The 22,380-nt window shown below is 44.8% G+C and overlaps 3 protein-coding genes across 3 annotated transcripts in view; 2 read left to right on the top strand and 1 right to left on the bottom strand.

Moving 5' to 3' along the window:
- Positions 1-10,447, top strand: part of PER3 (period circadian regulator 3) — a 40,718-nt gene extending 30,271 nt beyond the window's left edge. Inside the window, 2 exon segments of the mRNA XM_088147579.1 lie at positions 5,004-5,131; positions 7,643-10,447. The gene's annotated coding sequence lies outside the window, so the exon portion shown is untranslated.
- Positions 1,685-7,990, bottom strand: UTS2 (urotensin 2). The gene is given in 6 exon segments (XM_088147565.1): positions 1,685-1,817; positions 3,996-4,039; positions 5,555-5,668; positions 7,686-7,889; positions 7,892-7,972; positions 7,975-7,990. Coding segments are annotated over 6 exon segments (576 nt in total). The 3' UTR covers positions 1,685-1,700.
- A 3,199-nt stretch (positions 10,448-13,646) lies between the features above and the next one.
- The window catches only part of LOC103055360 (uncharacterized), a 35,780-nt gene continuing 27,046 nt past the window's right edge, over positions 13,647-22,380 (top strand). The window contains exons 1-2 of the mRNA XM_088147577.1: positions 13,647-13,894; positions 18,197-18,294. Of these exons, the coding sequence (XP_088003703.1) occupies positions 18,246-18,294 (49 nt within the window). The 5' untranslated portion in view covers positions 13,647-13,894; positions 18,197-18,245. The remainder of the gene's footprint in view (positions 13,895-18,196; positions 18,295-22,380) is intronic.

The following is a 22,380-nucleotide window of genomic DNA, read 5'->3' as shown; positions in this document are numbered from 1 at the left end:
CTAATGATGTATGACTGTACTCTGTATGTCTGTTGCTCTATTTCTAAAGATTTTAGCTACTCCTATTCAGGGTCCAAAAACAGCTTAAGACGCCAGCTAGGATTCCTCTTCCAGGCTGGCTTGGCTTGGTTCCTCCCATCTCAGCTTCTGATCCCCCACAGCCTTCTGCCCCCAGGTAGATTCTGTCTCAGACGTCAGCCCTTTTTCCAGATTGTGCCCTGTTCTGCTTCTTACCTACCTTTCCTCAAACTTATAATCCTTCAACAGTCCATCACCAGCCATCATTGTTCTTTCCAAAACAAATCTTTCACAGCCAGTGCTCTCTAGGTCCATCTTAATTTGCCAGCTATCAAAGTTCTTCTTCTCTTTCCCAGAGTTCCCCCATTTTTTTTTAAGAAACCACCTTCCTCAGCAGCCCCCTTTCCCTCTTCTGTGGGAAACCAGCCTAACTCCTACTCTCCGTAGAACGAAGAGTGTGGACAAATACTGGGTGCTCCAGCCCAACTGCATGGTCTTCTCCACTGCAGGCCCCCAGCACCACAGTCAGCCACTCTCTGGAGCCACCCTCAATCAAGGAGGGTGCTGGCATGTCTCCACCTTCCAAGCTGATCATCCTATCAGAGCTCTTATCCCCATCCAAGTGGCATTTTTGACATATTGCACAATAGCTTCTTTATTCAACATTCTGAGATGTGTTGGGGGGGTAGTTTATAGAGGCAATAAAAATAAGAGCTGCCTTTTGAAATTACATTAACCAGTAATATGGTACAAACAATGACTCATTCAGTCTGATGGTTGAGACTCTGCATCGTTTAGCTCTGTTTCTCTGGCTGAGTTATGAGGGCTGCACTTTGTTTACTGATTGTCATAAAGGTGGTCAAATTGCATGAGAGCCATCAAGATGAGATGGGGGTCTCTGTACGGGATGCCCAGAAGGGATGTGGTCAACCAGTGGCAAAGGTGGTCAGTTGGTCTCGGCGCACTTGCTGTGTGTCACTGCTGACTACAGCATTGATTCAGGTCAAGAGAGAGACAATAATGTTTGTGTCCTAAAGGAAGAGGGAGCCTTTAATAAACCATGTTCTTTGGCATAAAGCAAGGCCCCACCCAGGACTGAGAGGATTTAAGCATTTAGCTTTCCGCTGACTTCCCATAATTGGCGTAGTACAATCAGTTTTGTTCACAGTGTGGTTGAAAGTAGTGTAAGGCCTGCTGAGAGTAAGGACGAATACCCCTCCCCTGGAATTGCAGTGAAAAAAAACTAATTCTGAAAGGCATTTCCTGTAGGAATTCCTTTTGGGGTGTGAAATATAATTTTTATAATACATTTTTTAATTTTTGTCAGTCGCCTAGAGTCGCAATTGTGAGATGGGCAGCCACATAATCAATTTAAATAAATAAATAAATTTGCAATATGCCTTTCTTGTTCCCTAAGCTTGAATAGGATCCATGATAAAAAGAAGGAAAATAACTCGCCATTTCCAAAAATATAACCAAATCTAGAGAAGATTTATTAAATCCCATGCAAGTAATATAGAAGTTATTTGCCATCTTCAAAATTACTTTATTTTCATCATGTGTGCATTTCCAGAGATTATATGCAGGATTCTAGTCTATTGCTTGATCACATCATAAATTATAGGGCAAGGATGTGGTGTTGGGACTGGGGGGCACCTGGAAGCAAATGGGTTCCCAGTCAGTCACACACAGTATTTCCAGAAGCATTCAGAGAGGTTCCCACGCTTCTTATGCTGCTTCCTGGTGGATTCCCATAAGCGTCTTAGCAGCATGTTCTGGGAGAAGCTTCCAACTGGTGCCTGAGCAAGTGAACAAAAAGAGAAGGAGAGCCCCCTCCATCAGGTAAACAAGGGAAACCAGAGGAGAGAAGGAATCATTGAACAGAATGAAGGAGAAGAGATCCTAGGTCAGTGTTTCTCAACCTTGGGAACTTTAAGATGTGTGGACTTCAACTCCTAGAATTCCCCAGCCAGAATTCTGGGAGTTGACGTCCATACCTCTTAAAGTTCCCAAGGTTGAGAAACACTGTTCTAGATTTACCAAATTTTAGAATTGGAAGGAAGTTCAGAGATCTTCTGGAGATTTGGGGTATGATGCAATCACAGCATCCCCAAGAAACCGGCCAACCACACTTTAGCTTTGCATCTTATGTGAACCCAGACTGTGCACTCAGTTATACCAGAAAGTTGTATTGAATAAAGCTTTTTAAGTCAGTCATCGTTAAGGGCTGCCATGTAGTCCAACAGCAAAGTTGGCCTCCAGCCTCGTGGTCAAAGATCTGAGTTGTGCAAAGAAAGCCCACCCTTTCTTCACGCTCTGTCAAAGAAACCCACTCACCCAGCTTTGCATATAAGAAGCTCTACGCTCTTTGTCTGGGATGCCTGCCTCTACCCCCAAATGAGGCAGTAGTTGGTTTTGACATTAATTTATCATGTCAGCTCTTCAACGTTAAGGAACAACATTAAGGAAATTAATAATCAGGAAGCACCAACATGTCAAGTGTATTATTTCAACAAGGAAAACAGAGCCACTAAGATGAGTCCACAAATTTGTTCATGTCATTAACACTTTAAACTTTTCTCATCACCTTGGTACCACAAATTCAGGAATCTGCTATAAAACAATTTAACTAAAGTTGAACTGAAACCCGTGGGAAAGGGAGTGGTTTCGGAATGTAAGACTACCAGAAATTCCCTTGGAGTTGGATGGCATCTCTTGATAAGAAAAGGTTAGAAATTGGTGCTGGTTGCTTTTGTCAGAGATGTTTGCTAGCTTGATGTTCTTCCTGAGTGTGGGTGGTAAAAATATGAGTGCTTACTTTGTCCTTCCTGTATTTAACTTTCCTCTCTGTTGTTAATACGGCTAATATGGTACACAGATAATTAAAAATAGTTTTATCAGTTAAGCTCTTTGTTCTCTGCCCACACTAGAACTGGGTTGATGGAATATAATCTTGTGCCCAGAGCCCTACTGAACTAATAAGATGTACACAGAAACATCTGGGAGAAATATTCATTTATCAACTGTAATTATTAGAAAGGAATCAACAGATGTTAATTACTTCATTAAGTGCTTAAGTCCTAGTATTTTCAGTACAATTAAAACTAAGCCAAAACCTAACGTATTTCTTGCTCTGTTTGTAGAGTAGGCTATCTGGAAAGGTCAGAACATGATCCGACCCAGACTCTGGCTTTGCCTATGGATGCAAAGCCTGATCTTTCCTGCTCTGCCTGGACAAGTTTTGTCCAGGCAGAGCAGGAAAAATGTGTCTGAAAATGGAACAGCTAATACTTAAAATTAAACAAGACTCCTGCAGTGAGGGAAGATCCTTGGGCCCATAGACTGGCTGATATAAAGTAAATATTTTGAAGTGCTGAGAACTAATGGAGAAATGAAATTGGCGATGTCTCCTGACAGCAGGATTTTGGGCTCATGTTTAACCAAGAGCCAGATGTTCCAGGCAGATATTAGCAGCATGGTGAAAGCAAGCCACAGAGCAAGTAAGGTTGGAGTGCTCTTCCCCACTTTCTCGGTATTCTGCCCAAGAAGGAGCATTTGCAGTCTATCTTCCATCTTGCAAGCAGCAGAGGCTACTTTATGTATTACAAATGGCTTGTGAGTTCCAAGCAATTGAAGCAATAATACTCCCCAGCTAAAGTCACATCCTGTAACGGAAGGGGGTGTTTTTCTTGAGAGCAGGAAGGACATTCTGTTTTGGACTTTTTTCTCCTTAGGAGAAGAGCAGTTTCACCAAGAAAGTAAGGCAGTGCTGGGAAGCAATGTGGAGGCTGTTGGTCACCTAGGAGCATTCTCTTCTCCACCATTGAAATTATCTTCACTGCTATTGAATAGGTCTTTTTCCAAAGAAAAAAAGGGTCAGCTGGGCCTGTTACTAAACATTGGAAATATGGGAGGAAAACCATTTCAGATCTAATTTCTCTCCATAGGCCATTCCATTTCCCCCACACCCTTCTTACCTCTTTAACATACTCCCTTGCACTGAAGCTGTGGGGCCCAAGACCTGCAATGAAAACAAAGCTGGGCTCAGAACGTTTGTGTGGGAAATACAGAACGTATCTGGTTGCAAAGTCTGCATCTGCCTCTCTTGCTTAGTTGTCTAAAACTAGTTTTTCTAACATCGGAAGGAATATTCAACGTTCAGGCAGAGATAAGGTAATGACCAAGATACACACATTTCTCACTCCTGCCTTACAGCTGACTCATAAGAACTGATTTGTCAGCTCTAAGAGAGAAAGTCTGCTGTAGGTGTTCTGGGGACAGAATTTTTCCAAGGGTTCCAGAAATATAGCTTCAAAATGGGAAATGGGCATTACAATAGCAGTCGGTGGCTGGGTCCCACTTCAGGTGCTGGTTTTGGCCTATAAAACCCTTCATACCTGCCAGACGGCCTTCTCCCCCCAATTGTCCCGGCCAATTAGATCTACAGGGGAGAAGCTGCTGCAAATCTCACAGCTTTGGAGGGTTCAGGGCGGAAACAGCCTCCCGGAGGAGAGCAGGCCGGCTCTCCCTTTGCTGGCCTTTCAAAAGCTCTCGAAGACCGAGCGATTTCGGAGACCCTTCCCCTGATTGGATTCGAGGTTGCCGTTTCTTTTTTCCTACTCTTCTTTGTATTGTTGGAGAGCTGCTGCGTTTGTATTTTTGTATTCTATTTTTTCTATACGAGCCGACTGAGAGTCATTTGGATTGACTTGAACATAGAAGTGTGTTTAATAAATAAATAAAGTTGGGAGATGTAAATTCATCTATTGATGGGTTTCAAATTTCAAAATCAAATTTATTTAATTGTAGTCAATGACTAGCAAGGGAAAAATCACCAAAGCAATGACCAAATGCAACAATATAAATTGGTCATACAAAACCTAAAAGTTAAGATTTAACCTTTTTTAAAATTAAATTTACATCCTGCTTTTATTTTGAATAATTCAGCACATCCTGCATAATGCTCTCTCCTATTTTCTTCACAGCAACCCTGTGAGGTGGGTTGGGCTGAGAGAAACTGACTGGCCCAAAGTCATCCAAAGGGAGAACTGGAACTCACCATTTCTATTCCAGCACCTTAATCACTACCTTGAAGTCGCCTTCAAAATGTAAAGTGAGTCATATTAAGAGTAAAAATCCAGTTGGAGCTTTTATGGCCACTACTCCCCATTTTGAGCTATAGTGGTGAGCATAAAATGTTGGTCCAGCATCTGAGTTCACACTATGCATGCAGTCTGTTTTCTGGCTTTGCAAAATAAACTGAATTTACCAAATGGGCTAGATCCATGCAACATATTGAATGCCAAAGAAGCTTGCTCAAGTTGAAATTAACCAATCTGAGCATGTTCTGCCAATGCACTTGCTTGGTCACAGGCGCCACTGTGCAAAATGTGAATTCTGTGTTGGAAATCCTTGGGAAAGGAATTGAAAATAATAATGTTAGGCATGAAAAAGGCAGGTGGGGTTTGTGGGGGAGATGGCACCACTATTCAAGAGCTGTGAAAGAGTAAAATACGCAGGGGGGGTTCTGTCTTACCTGCTTTGCTTCGTTTGTCCTCGGTCTGTGCTCCTAGTATCCTGGCTAAGGCTTGCTGAAAGGGTCTTATGCTAGTCAAAGCCTCCAGATTTAGCCTGGCATCTTCGTTGTCTGCTAGAGATTGAGAATAAGATGAGGAAGAAGCAAGTGCACTTTGGAGAGGTGTCCATCTCCCCACATCTCTCTCTGAAATCCTTGAGAATGAAGAACAGCCTTATTCCTTTGGACTCATTCCTTTGGCCCTCAACCGTTTTCCTCTGCCACCTGTCTAGGACCCCACTCCTGGTTGATGCCCCACTCTTGCTAATCAGAAGAAATGCTTTCTCTAAATCTGCCTTCAAAAGGAAGTTTGCAGAATCTTGGCCACAACTTTGATTGTCAGTTCCATAACAGAATTACATGTTAGGTGACAAATTATCTTGGCACTTGCAGAAGACTTGAGTTCCATTTTAATGAAAATAAAAGGGAGAGGTGGCCTTTCCTTCTTTCTCTTACACTGTGAGTACCACCTTCCCTTTTTACCATATTTCAGATGAGTTTTGTTTCCCCTTCGTTCCAGTCCCTTTTCGGATCCTGTAACGTAGGATCAACCTCGCAGTGCCCCAAAAGTAGGTTGAAACCTACCTCCTCTTTTTCAAGGGACAAGACTAGGAATCGTTGCAGGCTTCCAGTGGGCTCCCTCAGTTACCTTCATTGGGTGCAAATGAGGGCCTTTCGCTTTGTAGCTTGGGCATTTAGTCTTGAACCCTGCCCAATCCTACAGCTAATGAGGGTACACCTAGTCACAGATGGTTTCCTACCACTTTCACATAGTTAAATGTACTGTAAAAATAATCCCACTTCACTCTGTTCAAAGGAACATTCCCGAGCCTGCAATAATAATAGTGTTTCTCACAAGTAAATGAATAAATGCACCCAGCAGGGTGTATCATTTTCATATTTTTGGGTGGGCAGTGCAAAGAGATTCTGTTTGCTTTGCAAATGGTGATGTCTCATTCATTTCAACCATTCAGCTAAACCCAAATATTGATTATAGTTGACATCAGTGATAATTGGGGTTGATGATTGGACATGTTGCTCTTCGTATTTTTCTATATTGGAACACTGTTGTGCAGTGATTTTCATTCTTTAGCTTTGGTGGCCTTCAACTTTTCTGTCGTCGGAAAACCCTTCCTTTCCTGTCCAATCTAGCATTGCTGCCCTCATCTCTGCCAAGGAATCTCGAATGTAAGCTCTGTGTGTGTGTGTGTGTGTGTGTGTGTGTGTGTGTGTGTAGACACTAGGACACACCAGCACCATCTGGGCTGCTACTTGTTGTAGGCAGCACTCATCACCCTGGAAAAGGGTTTTTTTTTTTTGCTTAATCTGTTAATTGAGGTGGTCCTCAGTTCCTCAAAAATTAGTTTGAGCTTCAAAAGCAGGTTAGATGAATGCTGCTTGTAATACTAAAGAGTCTGTTCTGTGACTGACACATAATGGCATTGTTATCTTAACATTTCATTGAGAAAACACAATGGTTAGAAGCATTTGACAAATACCCATTGATGACATTTTATTTGAAGCCTGCAAAAAAGCAAAGCAACCATGGATAGCCACCATGTTAGGCTCCACATTTTGCTTAGTAATATCATTATCTCTGTTTAAGAAAGAAAGCCATGTTTTTAGCTGCAATTACAAATTTACTCCTCCTGAGGGAGTTCTTTTCATTAGAAAGGAAACATTACAAGCTTAATTTGTCAAGCCAAATCTATGTTCTAGCATCATCACTGTCTCCTAAATCGCTTATCTCCTCAAGGTAGATCACTCAGGATACTCAGCCCCAAACCCTCAGATCCTCAGGTTCTTAACAACAGCCCAATAGCTAACAATTTGCAGCCAATTTGCCTCTGCAACCAGATTTTCATAAGAGACTCACGCAGGTCCCTCCACCCATCTTTCCGGCTTCTGGTGATTTTGCCGGCTTGCAGAAGAACATCCTTTGGCTTTCCAGATGTAACTGATTCATCTCGCATCAAAAGCACGGGCAAGTAATTTTCCACTAATTTTCCACTTCCACTAATTTTCTACAATTTTCCACTACGATGTTAGGTTATTAACTGCTGGATGAATCAAGAGAAAACTCTCTTCTTACCTGGGGGCCAAGCAGAGACTTCCTCACTGGAGCTGGCCCTGGGAGCTGCCCATAACTGCCCCGAGAGGCTGAAGAGAGAGAGGCAGAACCAGCCCAGCTTGTCCATCGTTTCTACCCACGACTGCCTTGGCGTGGAATTCCCTGCTGGCTGCTGGGGTATCTCAAGAGGTTTCCCCATCTTGTGCTTATATGCTGCAGCCCACCTGTGACCTCATCACGGCCATGGTCCCCGCCCAGCGAGAATTCTCCAATGAACTTATTGTCCATTGACAAGAAACACAAACACGTTTGGGCATTGATGTCATCCTTCAAAGTCGCTTCATAGACAATAAATTTACTGTCTCATTGCCTGGTGGACAAAGTGAACATGATAGCAAATGGAGGGGTGGGGAGAGTAAAAAGTTTATAAATCGGGCATAAAATAAAAGAGTACCTTCTGGTGATAAATCATGAGCTAATGAAAACATTGGACGTCATTTGAAATGGTCAGAGTATTGAAATGGCTGATTTATGAAGTCGGGCAAGCCTGACGCAAGTCGTCCACCCAATATGGAACGGGCTCGTGCTTCCCCCACCCTTTGGGGAGATGGATGGATGAGATGCCCTGTGGTGTTTGAGGCGCCCGTGCCAAGAGAGTGCGATGAGGAGGGAATTAAACAGCCAGTCCCATTTCTCTGTTCTCCTTGCCTCCATAAAGAAAAGTTGAGATTAAGTTACAGGCTGCATTTATGTCCTAGTTTACTGATATTGTATGCTATACACTGAACCTGAAGGTCGGCAGGTGAGGGTGGGACACAGTATCAGATGGGGCAGCTCTTTGCATAGATGCCTCGTTTGGCTGCCCAAATAGGCTTGCTCAGAGGTGGAGGATTGTAGAACAGACCCACAGCCTCCCCTCTGCAGGGGAAGGGGCAGGGTTTAGCCAGGACGACCTACGCTAAGAGGATGAGCGTTGGGCCTCAGAAGATGCCCACTCTTGCTTGCGTTGTCGTTCTTTCTTGGGGATGTACGTTTGCTTAAAAAAGGGACGTGCTTCCTGGTTAATTCCTAGTTAATGATTTGATGCACCTACCTCCAGGTCCCTCTGCTACCTGGCTGCATTTCAGGGGCTTCTGGCTTTAGATGCCAAACTAAAATAGTTCCTACTTGGAGCCTTCTTGGCTTTGTGAAGGAAGGGAAGACAGCAAGAGACACAACTCATATGGCACCATTCGGATTGACACCTAAACATCTAGACCTGAGACATATCCAGGGACCTCAGCTCAAGTTTTCTTGGCTCTGTAATTGGGGATCCATCTTTTCTGCCACTGTTGGGGGTCAAGTTTTTTGCCTTCAGAGAAATGCTCTCTCGCTCCCCAATCCTGCCTGTATTTGGTTAACTTTTAAAATGAAAAAAAAAAATCCAACAGAAAGATGAATTCACAAGGTAGGACTCCATCCAGAGGGCTGAAAGGCTGAGGAAGAAGAAGTCTTGCAAGTGGACTGTATGTGTACTCCTTCACCTCACCATCATTTCACTTGAAGCAGATTTGATGGCCCTTCAAAATAGTGTAGAGCCATTTTAACTTTACTGACTTCAGGCCTTGAGAATGGAGAGCCCTTGGTTGCTCCTCTGGCTGTTAACTGACCTGCAGTTCCCAGCATCCAGCCAGGCAGCAGCACCTAGAGGGCCTTGGCTGATCTAGAAAGCAAAGCAGGGTTGGCTCTGAGACCATCCATGAAGCCCTGAGCTGGAAGCTAGAGAGGGAAATCGATGGAACATCTCAGAAGGGGATGATAAGCCACTAGCATGTTATGCCAAGAAGGCTGCATGGAAGTGTCTGTGAAGTTGAGCTGGACTGGAAGAAGACTCACGCGTCAGCCAGCCTGGGCTCTTCTTGGGAGTTGGGTGCAGCCAATTTCCTCGTCCTGTGATCCAAGCATCAGTTGGCAGTTTAAGCTACAAGGCAATGCCAAGACTGGGTGGGGAGCTATTTTGCTCCTGGTGTGGTTTATTGTAGGGAACGGAAGCAGAAAATACTAACCATGGCAGCTACGAGAGGAAATTCTCCTTGAAGTGATCTTATTAGACCCACTCATCGTCACAAAAAAGTATTGAAACTGGGACATTTTCTAAAATTATCTCCAGCTTTGTTAACATAAAAACTATCTAGTTATCACCAGTATTGTATTCCACCTGCCAAAAAGTTCACACGTTTTATTCCAGGAATAGAAATGGCTTTTTGTTGCAACAGCTGGGTTTTATATTTTCAGTAATGGGCGGTGGGAAGGGCGTCAACTTTCCTTTTGAGCTTTTCATTGCAGAATTGCTGTAATCCACCAGAGAGAACCTTTGGAGGTCAAAGGCTGCACTTTACTTCCTCTAGAGACCACAGATTGAAATGCTTACTCTGGTTCCCCCCACCCCTCAATTTTTGGAAAGCGTTTCATGGACCAAACATTTTGCCCCCAACTGCAAACAAATTCACCAACATGCTTTGGGGCTATAGCAAGGCCCTCAGCTCCTGACGGCATCCAGTTTGCCTTCCACAAATTGCAACAGCCTGGTTTGTTATTTTATTGAACACCTGAATTTGGGTCTTGGAAGCCACTGAATTGACTGAACAAAGTTACTTTCCTGGTGAGGTCCATGGAATATGGTCTTGCCTTCTAACGAGTTTTGCTTTGTCAGGGGTGTCACCTAGAACTTCTGAATGTTATAATTTGTCATATGCAAATGTATTTAAATTTAATGACTGCATTAAATAAAAACAGGATGAAGCACCGAATCATTCTACAATTGCTTGACAGTCTCTACCCCTGCCCCTCCCCCCCAAGTCTCACTCCTATTCCTTTGGTGACTCACGCAATTCATTTCATTTTCTTCTGCACAAAGTAATTAGGTCAGCAGATTGTATGACCTCATTGCTCACTGCAAAACTTTTCTCCTTCAACAAACTGCAGAGGCTGGAGGAATTCACCTCCACGGAAAACTAATGAAGGTGCAACTCGAGAAGCAGGGTCACTGGGGATGCATTTCCCCCCTCCCTCCATTGCCAACGCTCTTTCTCCCCTCCTCGGCTCATCATCCTTGACTCATCTGTTATGGACAGCATCTTCAGACAAGACTTGTTTGCGGTCACAGAGAAGCAGCATCTCGTCTCCATTCACCAGGGTGGAGGTGCCCTGCGTTATCAGCTGAGGCAGGCTGCCATGCTAATCTTTGGGGTAACAAACTAGGTTGCCGCCAATTGGGGTAGGAATTGGGTGAATTCAGTAAACTATGGTTCAGCTGACCATGATCAGCAAGAGGCATGGACCTAGCCAACCACCATCTCTTTGTAGTGCTCAATGACCCCAAGAAAGCACCAGGGATTTGTGGTTATTGAATCCATTAGTATCTGGGGCAGAGGGAAACATTCCCTTTTTTTTCTAAATGAGTTTCGATGCCAGGTTTAGATCCATTTTTTCTCTTAAGTGCCAGGCAACAGGGGTTTCTGATTTTGAAATTATCAGCCTTACAGAAATAGACTAGAGTTTGCCAGCACTTTGCCTGTTTCTCCTGCAGCTGCTCCAGGACCACAAACGGGTCCACCTTGAAGTTTGGTTGTAGCTAAACATCCAAGATAGCACAGGGTGTATCTTCTGGCCTTTGTAGGGTGGGTACAGCAGTTTGTGGGGCAAGGTTCTGGAGTAACACTAGCATCTGTTTCTGAATTCATTTGGAAATGAATGGCATCTCAAACAATGATTCTAGATCAAATGCCATGTTTACTGCTAAATTCTTGTTTGATTCTCCTCTAGCTAGAAGACTTTGTTCATCTTGTGTGAACGTCAATATCTTTTGCAACTTCATTTCCATGGGATCATATCTTAGCCTTAGAAGCAAGAAGGGCAGTTTCTGCTCCTTCTGCCAGTAGGTAGTTCACAGGATATGGTTGACTAAGTTTACCCTCCAACAACCCTGGAATGTTTGGGGAGCAAAATTAGTCTAAGTTAGTTGTAGTCCATTAACCGGCCTGGAGGTGTCCGCATGATATGAGAAGCGGCTACCAGAACTCAGTCATGTGAACAGAGCAAGAGTATTTACTTCCCACAAATGGTCTAACTCTTGCATAAGATGTATATTTTCCCTATGACTTGGATAATGACCTCCTCCACCACTGTTCTGCATGTAACTCCTCAAAGTTAAAAAGGTTTTTTTTTAAACCTTGTTTTCATTTTTTTTAAATAATTTTGTTTATACCTTGTGAGATTGATTTATTTCCCAAGTAAGAGGGGGCTGATTTCCCACTCCTCATCAGTGTCAGGAGGTGATTTTATTTATCAGCTTATTTTACCTACCAGTAAGGTGTGCGGCTTGGGTATGTCCTCATATATCATATGTCAGTGCCAGAGAACACCATCCCCTGGAAGTCAGGTTGTGACGGCATAACTGCTGAGCAGGAAATGGGGCCAGTGTAAAAATCCAGAGGATTTCTGGGAATAGAGAGTTGCGATGACCAACCGTTCGTCTTAGAGATTCCGCTGTGCTACAGTACTGTGAATTATAAACTAACTGAACCAACCAGGTTCACACAAAACTACCAAACCAAGATTAATTCTAACCAAGATTTGCCTATTGTGTCAATGAATCAGGTTTTAAGAAAAATAGAAAAACGTATCCACACGCAATGAGGATACTGTAACATAATATAAATTAATAGTGAGGAAGAGGGCAAAGTCATTGCTTTCCAAGCCCGGCACGGTCACTGGGGGTTTGCAGAAAGGAGAACTTGTAATGAGGGTTGTGGCAAATTTCAAATTCCAGTTTCTGTAAATGGCTGCTCCAGTGGCTCCACTTGTGGGAATGGGAGAGGGCATCGGCTCTTTTGCTCCTTGAAATTGAGGTGGGGGGGGGTCTTTTGGAAGTGCAAAATTGTTCCCACCACTCCAGGATGTGTAACTTGTCTTGAGCTGAAGGCTACACTTCACCTCTGAGAAGCCTCACCCTTAAAAGTTTGGGGTAGACATGGGTTAAAAAAAAAATCTGAAGAGGTCATTTACATTCAAACAAAATCAAATTCCGTTACTATGATAATCGTGAAGTGGTACATACCGTAAATTAGCGTTTCTCAACCTTGGCCGCTTGAAGATGTGTGGACTTCAACTCCCAGAATTCCCCAGCTGGAATTGAAGTCCCCACATCTTCAAGCGGCCAAGGTTGAGAGACGCTGCTGTGAATAACTTCTCCCTTCTGGAATTAGAAACCACAACTTCGGGCAGTCCTTGGGAGCACCGCGTGCAGCCCTGGGCCTCCAGCTGGGCGCCCCTGCGGGACACACGCCTTTCCTGGACTAGTGAGAAAATCCGAATCCCCACCAGGGTACGTGCCCACGCGCAATTTTCCCCGGATCGCCGGCTGGGTTACGCGTCGCTCGCGCCCCGACAGCCCCCGGCCCACCCCTGCGAGCGCCTAGCGCGGCTCTTCCCCTCGGCTGCGGGCTGCGGGACCGGGCAAGCGCCTTCCCGCAGGCGGAGCCTTCCATCCTCCGGCGCCCCGAGGCGCAAATGCCGAGCGCGCGGCCGGGCAGCTGCCGTCGGCGCCCTTCTCTCCATCCCTGCATCCTTCGAGGCCGGACGCCCTCGCTACTCGTGCGGAGCGGCCGCAGTTTAGGCCACTGGCCGGCGCCCCCGACTTGCCCCTTGCAGAGCGCAGGGCCGCGCAGGTTGCAGCTCGCTCGCCACAGCCCCCGGGCCCCGCGGGCCCCGGCGGCGAAGGCCCGCTCACCCGGGCGGCGGTCCCGGAGCCCGTGGCGAGCAACCCTCCCTGCGCGCTGCCCCTGCCGGCGTCCGCGGCGGGAGGAGGCAGCCGGCTGCGCACCTGCCCGCCCGGCCGCGCGCAAGAGACGCGCCCGGCCCGCCCGCCCGGCCGCCAGTCGGGGAGGAGCCCTGCGGCGCGCGGGGCGGGGAGGAGTCTGGCGGGGGGCGCTCCCCTGCGCCCGCCCCCGGCCGCGGCGCCGTCCACCTGGCGGCGGTGCCTCTCCGGAGCCGCAGCATCCCGGGCCGGCTTCGCGGCGCCGCGGGGCTCGGCGGGGGACGGAGCTCGCCTCGCCTCGCTTCGCCTCTGCTCGGCCCGGCGAGGGCGTTGCGGCCGGCCGGCCGGCCGGGGCGAGAACCCGGTCTCCGGCGCCGCCACGGAGCTGGTTGCGCCTCGGGAGCTGCGCCTGGCCTGGGAGCCGCCTTTCCAGGTAAGGCTGCGGGTCTTCGTGGTTCCGGCCTGGGGCGCTCCTGCTGCCGTCAGCTGTGGACCCACGGATGCCCCCCCTCCGGGCCCGCGAACCCTTTGCGCCGCCCGCAGAAGCTGGGGCGAAACAGCCGTTTACGAGGTGGAAAGGGCCCGCGCGCGTCCCCTCCTTTCCGCCTGCAGGGCCGTAAGACCGCCGGGATCGCGCTCCCCAACCTCTCCCGCCCCCTCCCCCCCGGGTCTCTTGAAACGCCCTCTCTTCACAAGCGCACACACATGCACACGCACGCACACACCCAGCCCCAGGATTTAGTGAGCCTACGATCCGCGGTCACACCCACAGGCTTCCCTCCCTGCCACCCATGGGCCTTTCTCAATGGCCCCATCATCCCCGCTCCTTTCCTGCCCCCTAGGATTATCACCCCAACAGGATCTTCTCTCCCTGCTTTCAGCATAGCTTGGCTTTTCCACCAGTGGGCAAGGGCCTCCCCCCAGTTCTGCTTCCCCCTCCTGGGAGAAGGCACTGGCCCCCCAGGAAGCCTGCAGGTAAGGGGGGGCGCAGTGGGAAGCTGAGCTCTGCAGCTCTGAAGCCCAGTGAAATCTTAAAAGAAGGGAGGGAGGGGTCTTGGTAGGATGAAGGGGGAGAAGGGCCATCTCTGTTTTGCCCAGGTGGATGACCCCAACTAAAGGTAGGCTTGAAACTGGGCCTTTCCCTCTCTATCTGTGTCTTATAAGAGCCACGAGAATGAAATCTGGGACAGTTGGGGTTGGCAACCTTGGGCACATCTGGTGCTGGCACACCTTGGTTGTGATCTAGGCCAGAAGTCTGCTCCCCTGAGGACTGTCCAAAATTCTTTGGCACTTCGTGGTGAGACGGAGTAAGGCAAGAAGAGCCACCCCAGGCACAGAAATGAAGGCAAGAAGCAGTTGACGCACCCTTTCTCCATGAACAGAAAATGGGTTGCCCTCACTCAGGTCCAAACAAAACATGCATCTCCCCCTCCAGGCAAGTTCCACAGACGTAGTCCTTGCCCTTCCTGAATTCAAATTGCTTTCTAGTACACTTTCTAGAAAATGCTCATAATTTTCATTCACCAGAAAGGGGGTGGGGAGAAGAGGCCTTCCTTGGTTGAAGGAACAAGATCTGAGTTCCTTTAATAGTGCGGAACTCAGCTTCACACTCGGCTGTGGCAGCAGCAGCAGCAGCAGCAGCAGCAGCAGCAGCAGCAGCAGAACAGGCTGCCTCCCAAAGCTGTGGGTGCTCCATCACTGGAGGTTTTCAAGAAAAGACTGGGCAGCCATGAGGATTCCTGCACTGGACAGGGGGTTGGACTAGAAGACCTCCCAGGCCCCTTCCAACCCTAGGATTCTATGATTCTAGGAAAGAAGAGGGTTTCCAACTTTTACCTTCCTTTATTGGTCAGGTAGTTTTCTGCAAAATCTTTTAAACCAAGCATTAAGAGTTTGACACAGAATAATTCTTGGGGTGTTTGCATCATGCAGACTAATTTGATCTCAGATTTTGATTGGGTAGCTCCTCAGTTGAATAACAGTCATGACAGACCTGTTTGGTCTCATTCTGGAGACACAGAATAATGCATTTAAGTTTCAGGCAGGCACATTCTGATCAAATGTTAGGGAAGGAACCCTCCTGACAGTAAGAGCACTTGTAGTGGGACAGATCATTCCAAGAGGTGATGGGCACCCTTCACAGGGTGGTTTGGGCAAGGCTGGGCTGAAGAATTGAGTCTGATCGGTTGAATAGGAGGGGCCATGCTCTGTCCAGGAGTGGAAAAGCATTCCAGTTTCCAATAGAAGAGAATATTCATAGCTCAGGGTTGAACTGTGGAGTCCTTAGTGCTCTCTGAGCTTGGTTGGTTGCTTGCCAAAAGACTCAGTAGCCCAAGAAGAAAGCGTAGAAGTCATCTACAGCCTCAGATTTTTCATCCTCTTGGACTCTCCTTCTCCTTTTTAGTAATGTTTTTAATTAAGGTTTTATATATTTATATATTTTATGTTTTTAATGTTTGTTGTGAATCGCCCAGAGTTCCCCCATTGGGGGGAGATGGGTGGTTGAAAAAATACATACATACATACATACATACATACATACATACATACATACATACAGTGTAAGGACTCTAACAGTCACTATGTAGGACAGCCAGCCAGAAGACTAGTAGTGCGCATCCATGAACACCAACTAGCAGTCAGAAGACAGGTTGAAAACTCCTTAATCTCACAACACATGGATGGACTCAACCATGGTTTCAACTGGGAAACTCTGAGCATCCTAGACCAAGCTAAATCCAAAAATGCTAGGAAATTGCTGGAAGCTTGGCATTCAGACAAATCAGCCCTCAATAGACATATAGAGATAAGCCACATTTACACACCTTTCAAAAGAGTCAATAAAAAAGCTAAGAAGGAAACGAAAAGACCAGAACACACGCAGGGATTAATACCAGACAAACAGAGTCAATACCCTAATCAAGGAACTACCAAGGAGAAAATAACACCCCCTCCAACGCTGTCAGGGCAAGCTACTTTATATAAACAGGGAGCAAACCCCACACTCACTAGCACTGATGATGTTAGCTAGTTGGGTAACGAAACATCTGCAAGCAAATAACGAAGCTTAGAGAGCACCAAGGACTCCACATTCCAGCTTCCTCTTTGAACACACTCAGTGATATGAAGCCCACAACCTCTCCATACCTTTCCCGAATCCTGAGCTGAAGTGCTCTCCACCCATCCTTGTTCTGATATAAAACCACACCACTGACACTGATTCATCCCACTGCTGGCCCCTAACCAGCCCTTATTTCAAGCCTCCTGATTTCCATGCAGGCAGTGGGTGACAAAAGCAAACAGATTTTATACACTTGAGGTTTGCTTTTGGATGGTGTTGTAATAAGGGGGAAAAGACTAGCTTAATATTGATAAAGCTCAGGACAACTTAAGCCGGTCTGTCTTGTGAGCCGGAGATGAGAGCAAGTGACATTGTGGGCTGGAAATGCACGGTTGTGTTGCGGTTAGGTGCCAGTGGAGAGACGCCCTCAGAATAATTGGTTGTACTATCAATTGTTCTTTCTTTGGACGTTTTCCCTAACATTATATCACAATATGACTTCCTTAAATCTACTGGCAATTAAGAAAAATACATTCTTTATTCTGCAAACCATAAAATTATAGAGCTGGAAGGGACTAGATTGGTCAACACTCTCTTCCATGTAGAAATCTAAATTAAGATCTAGTTTCTGCTTGAGGCTACGATCTCTCTGAGCCATCGGTTGCACTCTCAAACTACTCTTTGGATGTTTTTTCTGACATTCAGTTTGCCATTAAATCCATTATTATTCCTTTAAATCCATTATTCCATTGTCTACATTCTAGAATGATAGCAGGTCTTCTTCACCTTCTTTCAGGTATTTGAAGAGCATTATTGTATCTATCCTAAGTCTTGTCTTTTCAAGTCCACATATGGAGCTATAATCCATAAATGGTTTCCAAGTTGTGTTAAATTTTGTATCAGACTTTTTTTTTTTCAACACATGGTTATTTTTTACATTGGTGCATGCTCCTATAAGCTAGTTTGTCATTTTTCTATAGAGGGAATTATACATGATTTCCAATAAAAGTCATAGAGTGTTCTGTCAGCCAGCTCAGTATATTTTGTGAGAATATAAAATTTGGTAACATTTAACAGAAAACTGGCTGGCTGGAAACAGAAGTAATTATTTAAATTTTATTTCAATCTGTAATTATCATCTTCCAGAATTGTTGGGCTTTACAACATTTCCACCAAATATGAAACAATGATCCAGTCTGATTATTGCATTTTCAATTATTTTTAGAAAATCATTTTTATATTTTAGCAATCAGTACTGAAGTAATATACCAGTGATAAAACATCTTCTACTAGTTTCCTCTCAGTAATTCATGGTAAATTTAATATTTGTCTTCCATTGATATTTCTGTTGTTGCATATCAGTTTTCATGCTGAAGTTCTATATCATTTTAATCACATACAACTTATTCAGTTTCTGATTCATGTTTCAGTAACAGCTTACAAATAAGCTCCAACAAATGTTCTGTATTTTGTGTTATATGTTTTTCAAATTTGGTCAAATCCTTAATATTCCACCTTGCTTCTGAAATTTCTTTTGAATGATGCTTTTTATTTGGAGGGATTTGAAACCAATAAGGTGATTCTGACCATTCCATAAAAAGAATATCTTTGGCAATTTCAAAGGCTCTTGGATATCATGCCAGAGTCTTAGCAATCTGATGTCTGTTCTTGCAGGTTGTCTTTGGAGTGCTGGAGCACTGTTTGGCCGTGTGAGAATACAACAATGACTGAAGTTCAGATTGACAGTTCCTGCCTGCCTCCAGTCCAGGAAGGTATGTCATGGAAGGAACTGAATGTTCAGGGTCTCCAGAAATTTTTTTTTTTTAAATAAGGTAATAATTTGAGCTTTGCACAGTTCCAGAGTCATTCAGAAGTGCTTTGGACACTTGTGAGCATAGAACCTTCCTATTGTTTCTTAGAGCAGCTTGATTTCTCTCAAGTTTTCATCTGTAAAAATGCTGATGCTTGAGGAGTCACATTAACTAATAAATCAGCTTCTTAAATCAGAGATCTTGTTACAGACTAGGCATGCTGATTGACATAAACACAAAAAATACATTTATGTCCATTGAAAACATATACACAGGTCCTTGTGATGCTGAAAGTTGAACAAGATGGAAAATCTGTTACCTTAGACACAGCTCTGAGGAATCTTTGTTTGTTTATTACTGAAGCATTAAAACAAATTTGAAAGTAAAAATTAGGAGGATTAGAACCACACATTAAACTGAAGATAGCGGGAATTAGAAACATACATAAAATCTGTCCTTATCCTTTTTGAACTGGGATGCTCAGAATTGAACCCAGGACCCCACTTGGGGTCTGACTAGGGCAGAGTAGTGGAACAGATACTGCCCATGATCTGGACCCTCCGTTCCAGTCGATGCACCGCAAGATGGTAGTTGCCTCTGTAGCAGCTCCATCATGCTTGTGATCAACAAGGACACCCAGATTCCTTTCCCCTGCACTACTGTCTCCCCTACCCTGTATTTCTGCCTCACATTTTTCTTAACCAGGTGCAGAACTAGGCATTTCTCCCTGGGCAATTCCATCCTCTTTATTTCATCCCACTGCTCAAGCTCCTCTAGATCTTTTTGAATTCTCTCTTCTCTATTTCTTCTAAAGAACTAGTCACCACTCCCAGCTTTGCATCTGGAGCCAGATGATTGAGGTCCTCTGCTATTACTCGTTCATAGTAAGTGGCATTCAGAGATCTACCGTCTCTTCAAGCTAGAGACCCCATTAAAAATTATAATAAATTCTGAAACATAACTATAACTAAACATAACTATTTTATATTTATTTATTTATATTTCAAATTTGCCACCGCCCATCTCACTGCAGAGCGACTCTATGTAAGAGTCTGTATAACTATAATAAGAGCAGTTTTTTATCAGCTCAAACAAAGCCAGTGCCAGCAGTGAGAACAAGTTCTCAAATGTAAGTTCATGTTGGGAAATCCTGAACGTGTCAGGAGCTGTCTTTCCAAACCTGGGGCTTTCCTTCACACGCATTCCTCTGGTGCAATGAGGCTTTGTTGATGCCCAGGAATTCCAAGTAGTGGTGGGGCTGATCTTCCATCATCACTGTTCCAAAGTCTTCCAATTTCTTTCTCAGAGGCATTTGGCCAGCCACTCCCTCATTCATTTACGTCTGGAGAACCTCACCACTGATTCTTTGGTTCTCCCTGGATTTACCAGCAATGCCATTGCAGTCCAAACACATGCAGAGGATACCTGCTCAGAGAAGGGTGAATTTGGCTTTGACAACCACCCAGTTGTTTCCCTCAGTGATGTTCCTTGTGCAAGATGCACTAAGCGCTTTGCAGATCTCCCCAGAGGGACTTGCCTCCTGTAGCATCCTTTATCCCATCCACAGTTAGAGCTGGATTTAAAAATCTCCTGTGATAACCAGCTTCAGTTTTAGAGAGAAAAGGAGGGGAACAACTGCATTAGACTGTATTAGGTCCAATTCATCTCTGATTCTACCTTATTCATTGAGGAATTGCTTCCTTTTAAAATTTACATCTCTTTCTTTTTGTCTGGGGGCTGTAGCTCCCAAGGAGCAATTCACATGTGCATATCCGTTACTTTAAAAATAGGAAACTAAAGAAGCAAAAAACTTGAATTAAGAACAAGAATAGGAACGGAGCTAAAATGTAACCCTCCGCTATTCCTCTCTTTATCTTTCTCGCCTGTATTATCCATCTGAATAGGCACCGTGCCTGGGACCGATGAAACTTTGGAGGCCTGAAAAAATGTTTTAAGTTTAAAAAAATAAAAATATGAAAAACAGCAGTAAAATCAAATTTTGAATATCCTAAAATTAAATACATTTATGATATTATTGTATTGTTACTTTATTATGCATGTATACGCTGCAACTTACTGAAGAATGTAGTTCCAGAGAATACCTTTGTAGCCCCAAGCATCTGAATTATTACCACAACAAGGGCCTACAGAGATAAATCTTCATGTGGCCCTGGGTTTACTCCCTGTTCAGTACTGAGCTATTTATCAAGCCTTCCGTTTGTTTGCAGGTGGGCTTTTCTTTCATCATATAATGCTCCTCCTGACCAACAACTCCATATTTGCGGAAAACATTTCATAATTGAAGAGCATTCAGGGAGGGAACGGTGGTTGCAGTGCAAACCCTGTGACATAGTAATTGTGTCCAAAAGATCAGAGTCTGTGTTGTGGTGTTGCAATGTACGCTCTGTCAGTTTTTAAATCACCATGGTTTGCATCCGCGTTTGTGCTTGGATGACCTGATCAGCCATCTCAAGTAGTTCAGCAGAAAGTAGAGTCTTGGGAGAAGTTGATCAGCCTTGGGGGTGGAATCCCGCAGATTTGGCCCCACTCTCCCTGCCATGTCCTTGGGTCAGAGATGTGAGAGGAGAGGGGTGGGGAGGCAAGATTTTCTCAGTTTCACTTGCCATGACTTTTGAGCAGACCTGGAGCCACAGGCCTGGGAGGTCCCAGACTACAAATTAGTAGGCACCTTCTTCTCTTGCTCTGTTTCTGAGAGAAGAGCAGCTTAGGTGAGAGAAGATGAGGCCCTGTGATCCAGATTTCCCACCACCCCCAGTCACCCTATAAATATATGACCTGCATGGTTTTGGGAGACTTTATGGTTGCATTAAAGTTCAGCGACAGCCCCTGTCCTGTGTAACATTTTCAGGTCTAACTGGTGACCTGCCAGAGAACTCCTGGTCCGTCAGTAGACAAGAGACATGGCCTCCTTCAACATAAGATGCTGTCTGGTTTCCTGTCCCCAATTATGAGACGTAGCTGGAAAAATAATGGTATTCTGGCATCTCTCCCCCTTCAGCAGCTCCTGGCTATGGGAACAACATGGTAGCAACCTGCAAAGGTGACAGCAACCCCTTTTACTGTCATTGGCCATATGTACTGATTCATATGGCCAATGAAAACAGCTGGCTTTGTTAACTGAAAATTCCAGCACTGAATGCTCCTAAACTGAATTAAAAGTAAAGACATTAAGGAAAGGGAATGTATTATGCCCAAGGTTTGAATCCGTTCCCCCTGGGAACTCTGCTCCACCATCCACACTTTCAGGAAGGAACTCTAGAATATAAATCATAGTTTTAACTGTGTTTATGGGATTATATACATAAACATATTGTCAGCCACTTTGAGTGTTCAGGCATGCTGACTTTGTAAAAATAAATTTTAAAATTATGAAAAGAAATAGGTAAATATAAAATCTCAATCATTTAACTCAACTCCTGGTGATTTAATGGACACATCCATGTACATGGACTTATCTGTATGACAATACTAAGAGGAAAGACCTGGGATGCTACAGATTAATTTAACATCTGTACTGCACAAGATACTTCAACAGATTGTGAGAAAAGAAAGCTGCTGTTACCAGGAGGCAGCATGAGTTGGTCAGGAATAAGTCATCTTTTCATGGCTCGTTTCATAGACTAAGGGATATGGTTTATCTCATCACAATAATGCACAACAAGTCTCTCATCTGATGATTGAATTCTGAGAGCCCCACTCGGTATTTTCCTCCTTCCTCTTAGTTTGGTCTCATAGATTTAAAATTGGGTGGAGGTGAAGAGCCACGTCTAAAAGGAAGTTTTGCATCAGGTTGGAGGGAAATATTGAGTTGGTTCCCCAGGCTACTCAACATCTTTATAAAGAATAACCTAAAGGATGGAAAAGGAAAGGATTCTTATCAGATCTGAAACCAAAATAGAGAGATGGAACGAATTTACAATTGAAAATGACCTCAAGAGCCTGGACGTTGGACCAAATCTAACAGGATGATGTTCAGCACTGAAGGTCCTATATCTATGTTAGAAAAACCAGAGGCATACAGGACTG

Source organism: Python bivittatus, unplaced genomic scaffold (assembly GCF_059951505.1).
Source record: "Python bivittatus isolate LINGU-HERP-01145 unplaced genomic scaffold, Pbiv_v1 ctg000510_np1212, whole genome shotgun sequence".
Classification (NCBI taxonomy): domain Eukaryota; kingdom Metazoa; phylum Chordata; class Lepidosauria; order Squamata; family Pythonidae; genus Python; species Python bivittatus.
Note: the sequence above shows the minus strand (reverse complement) of the source record. Positions and strands in the feature narration are given on the sequence as shown.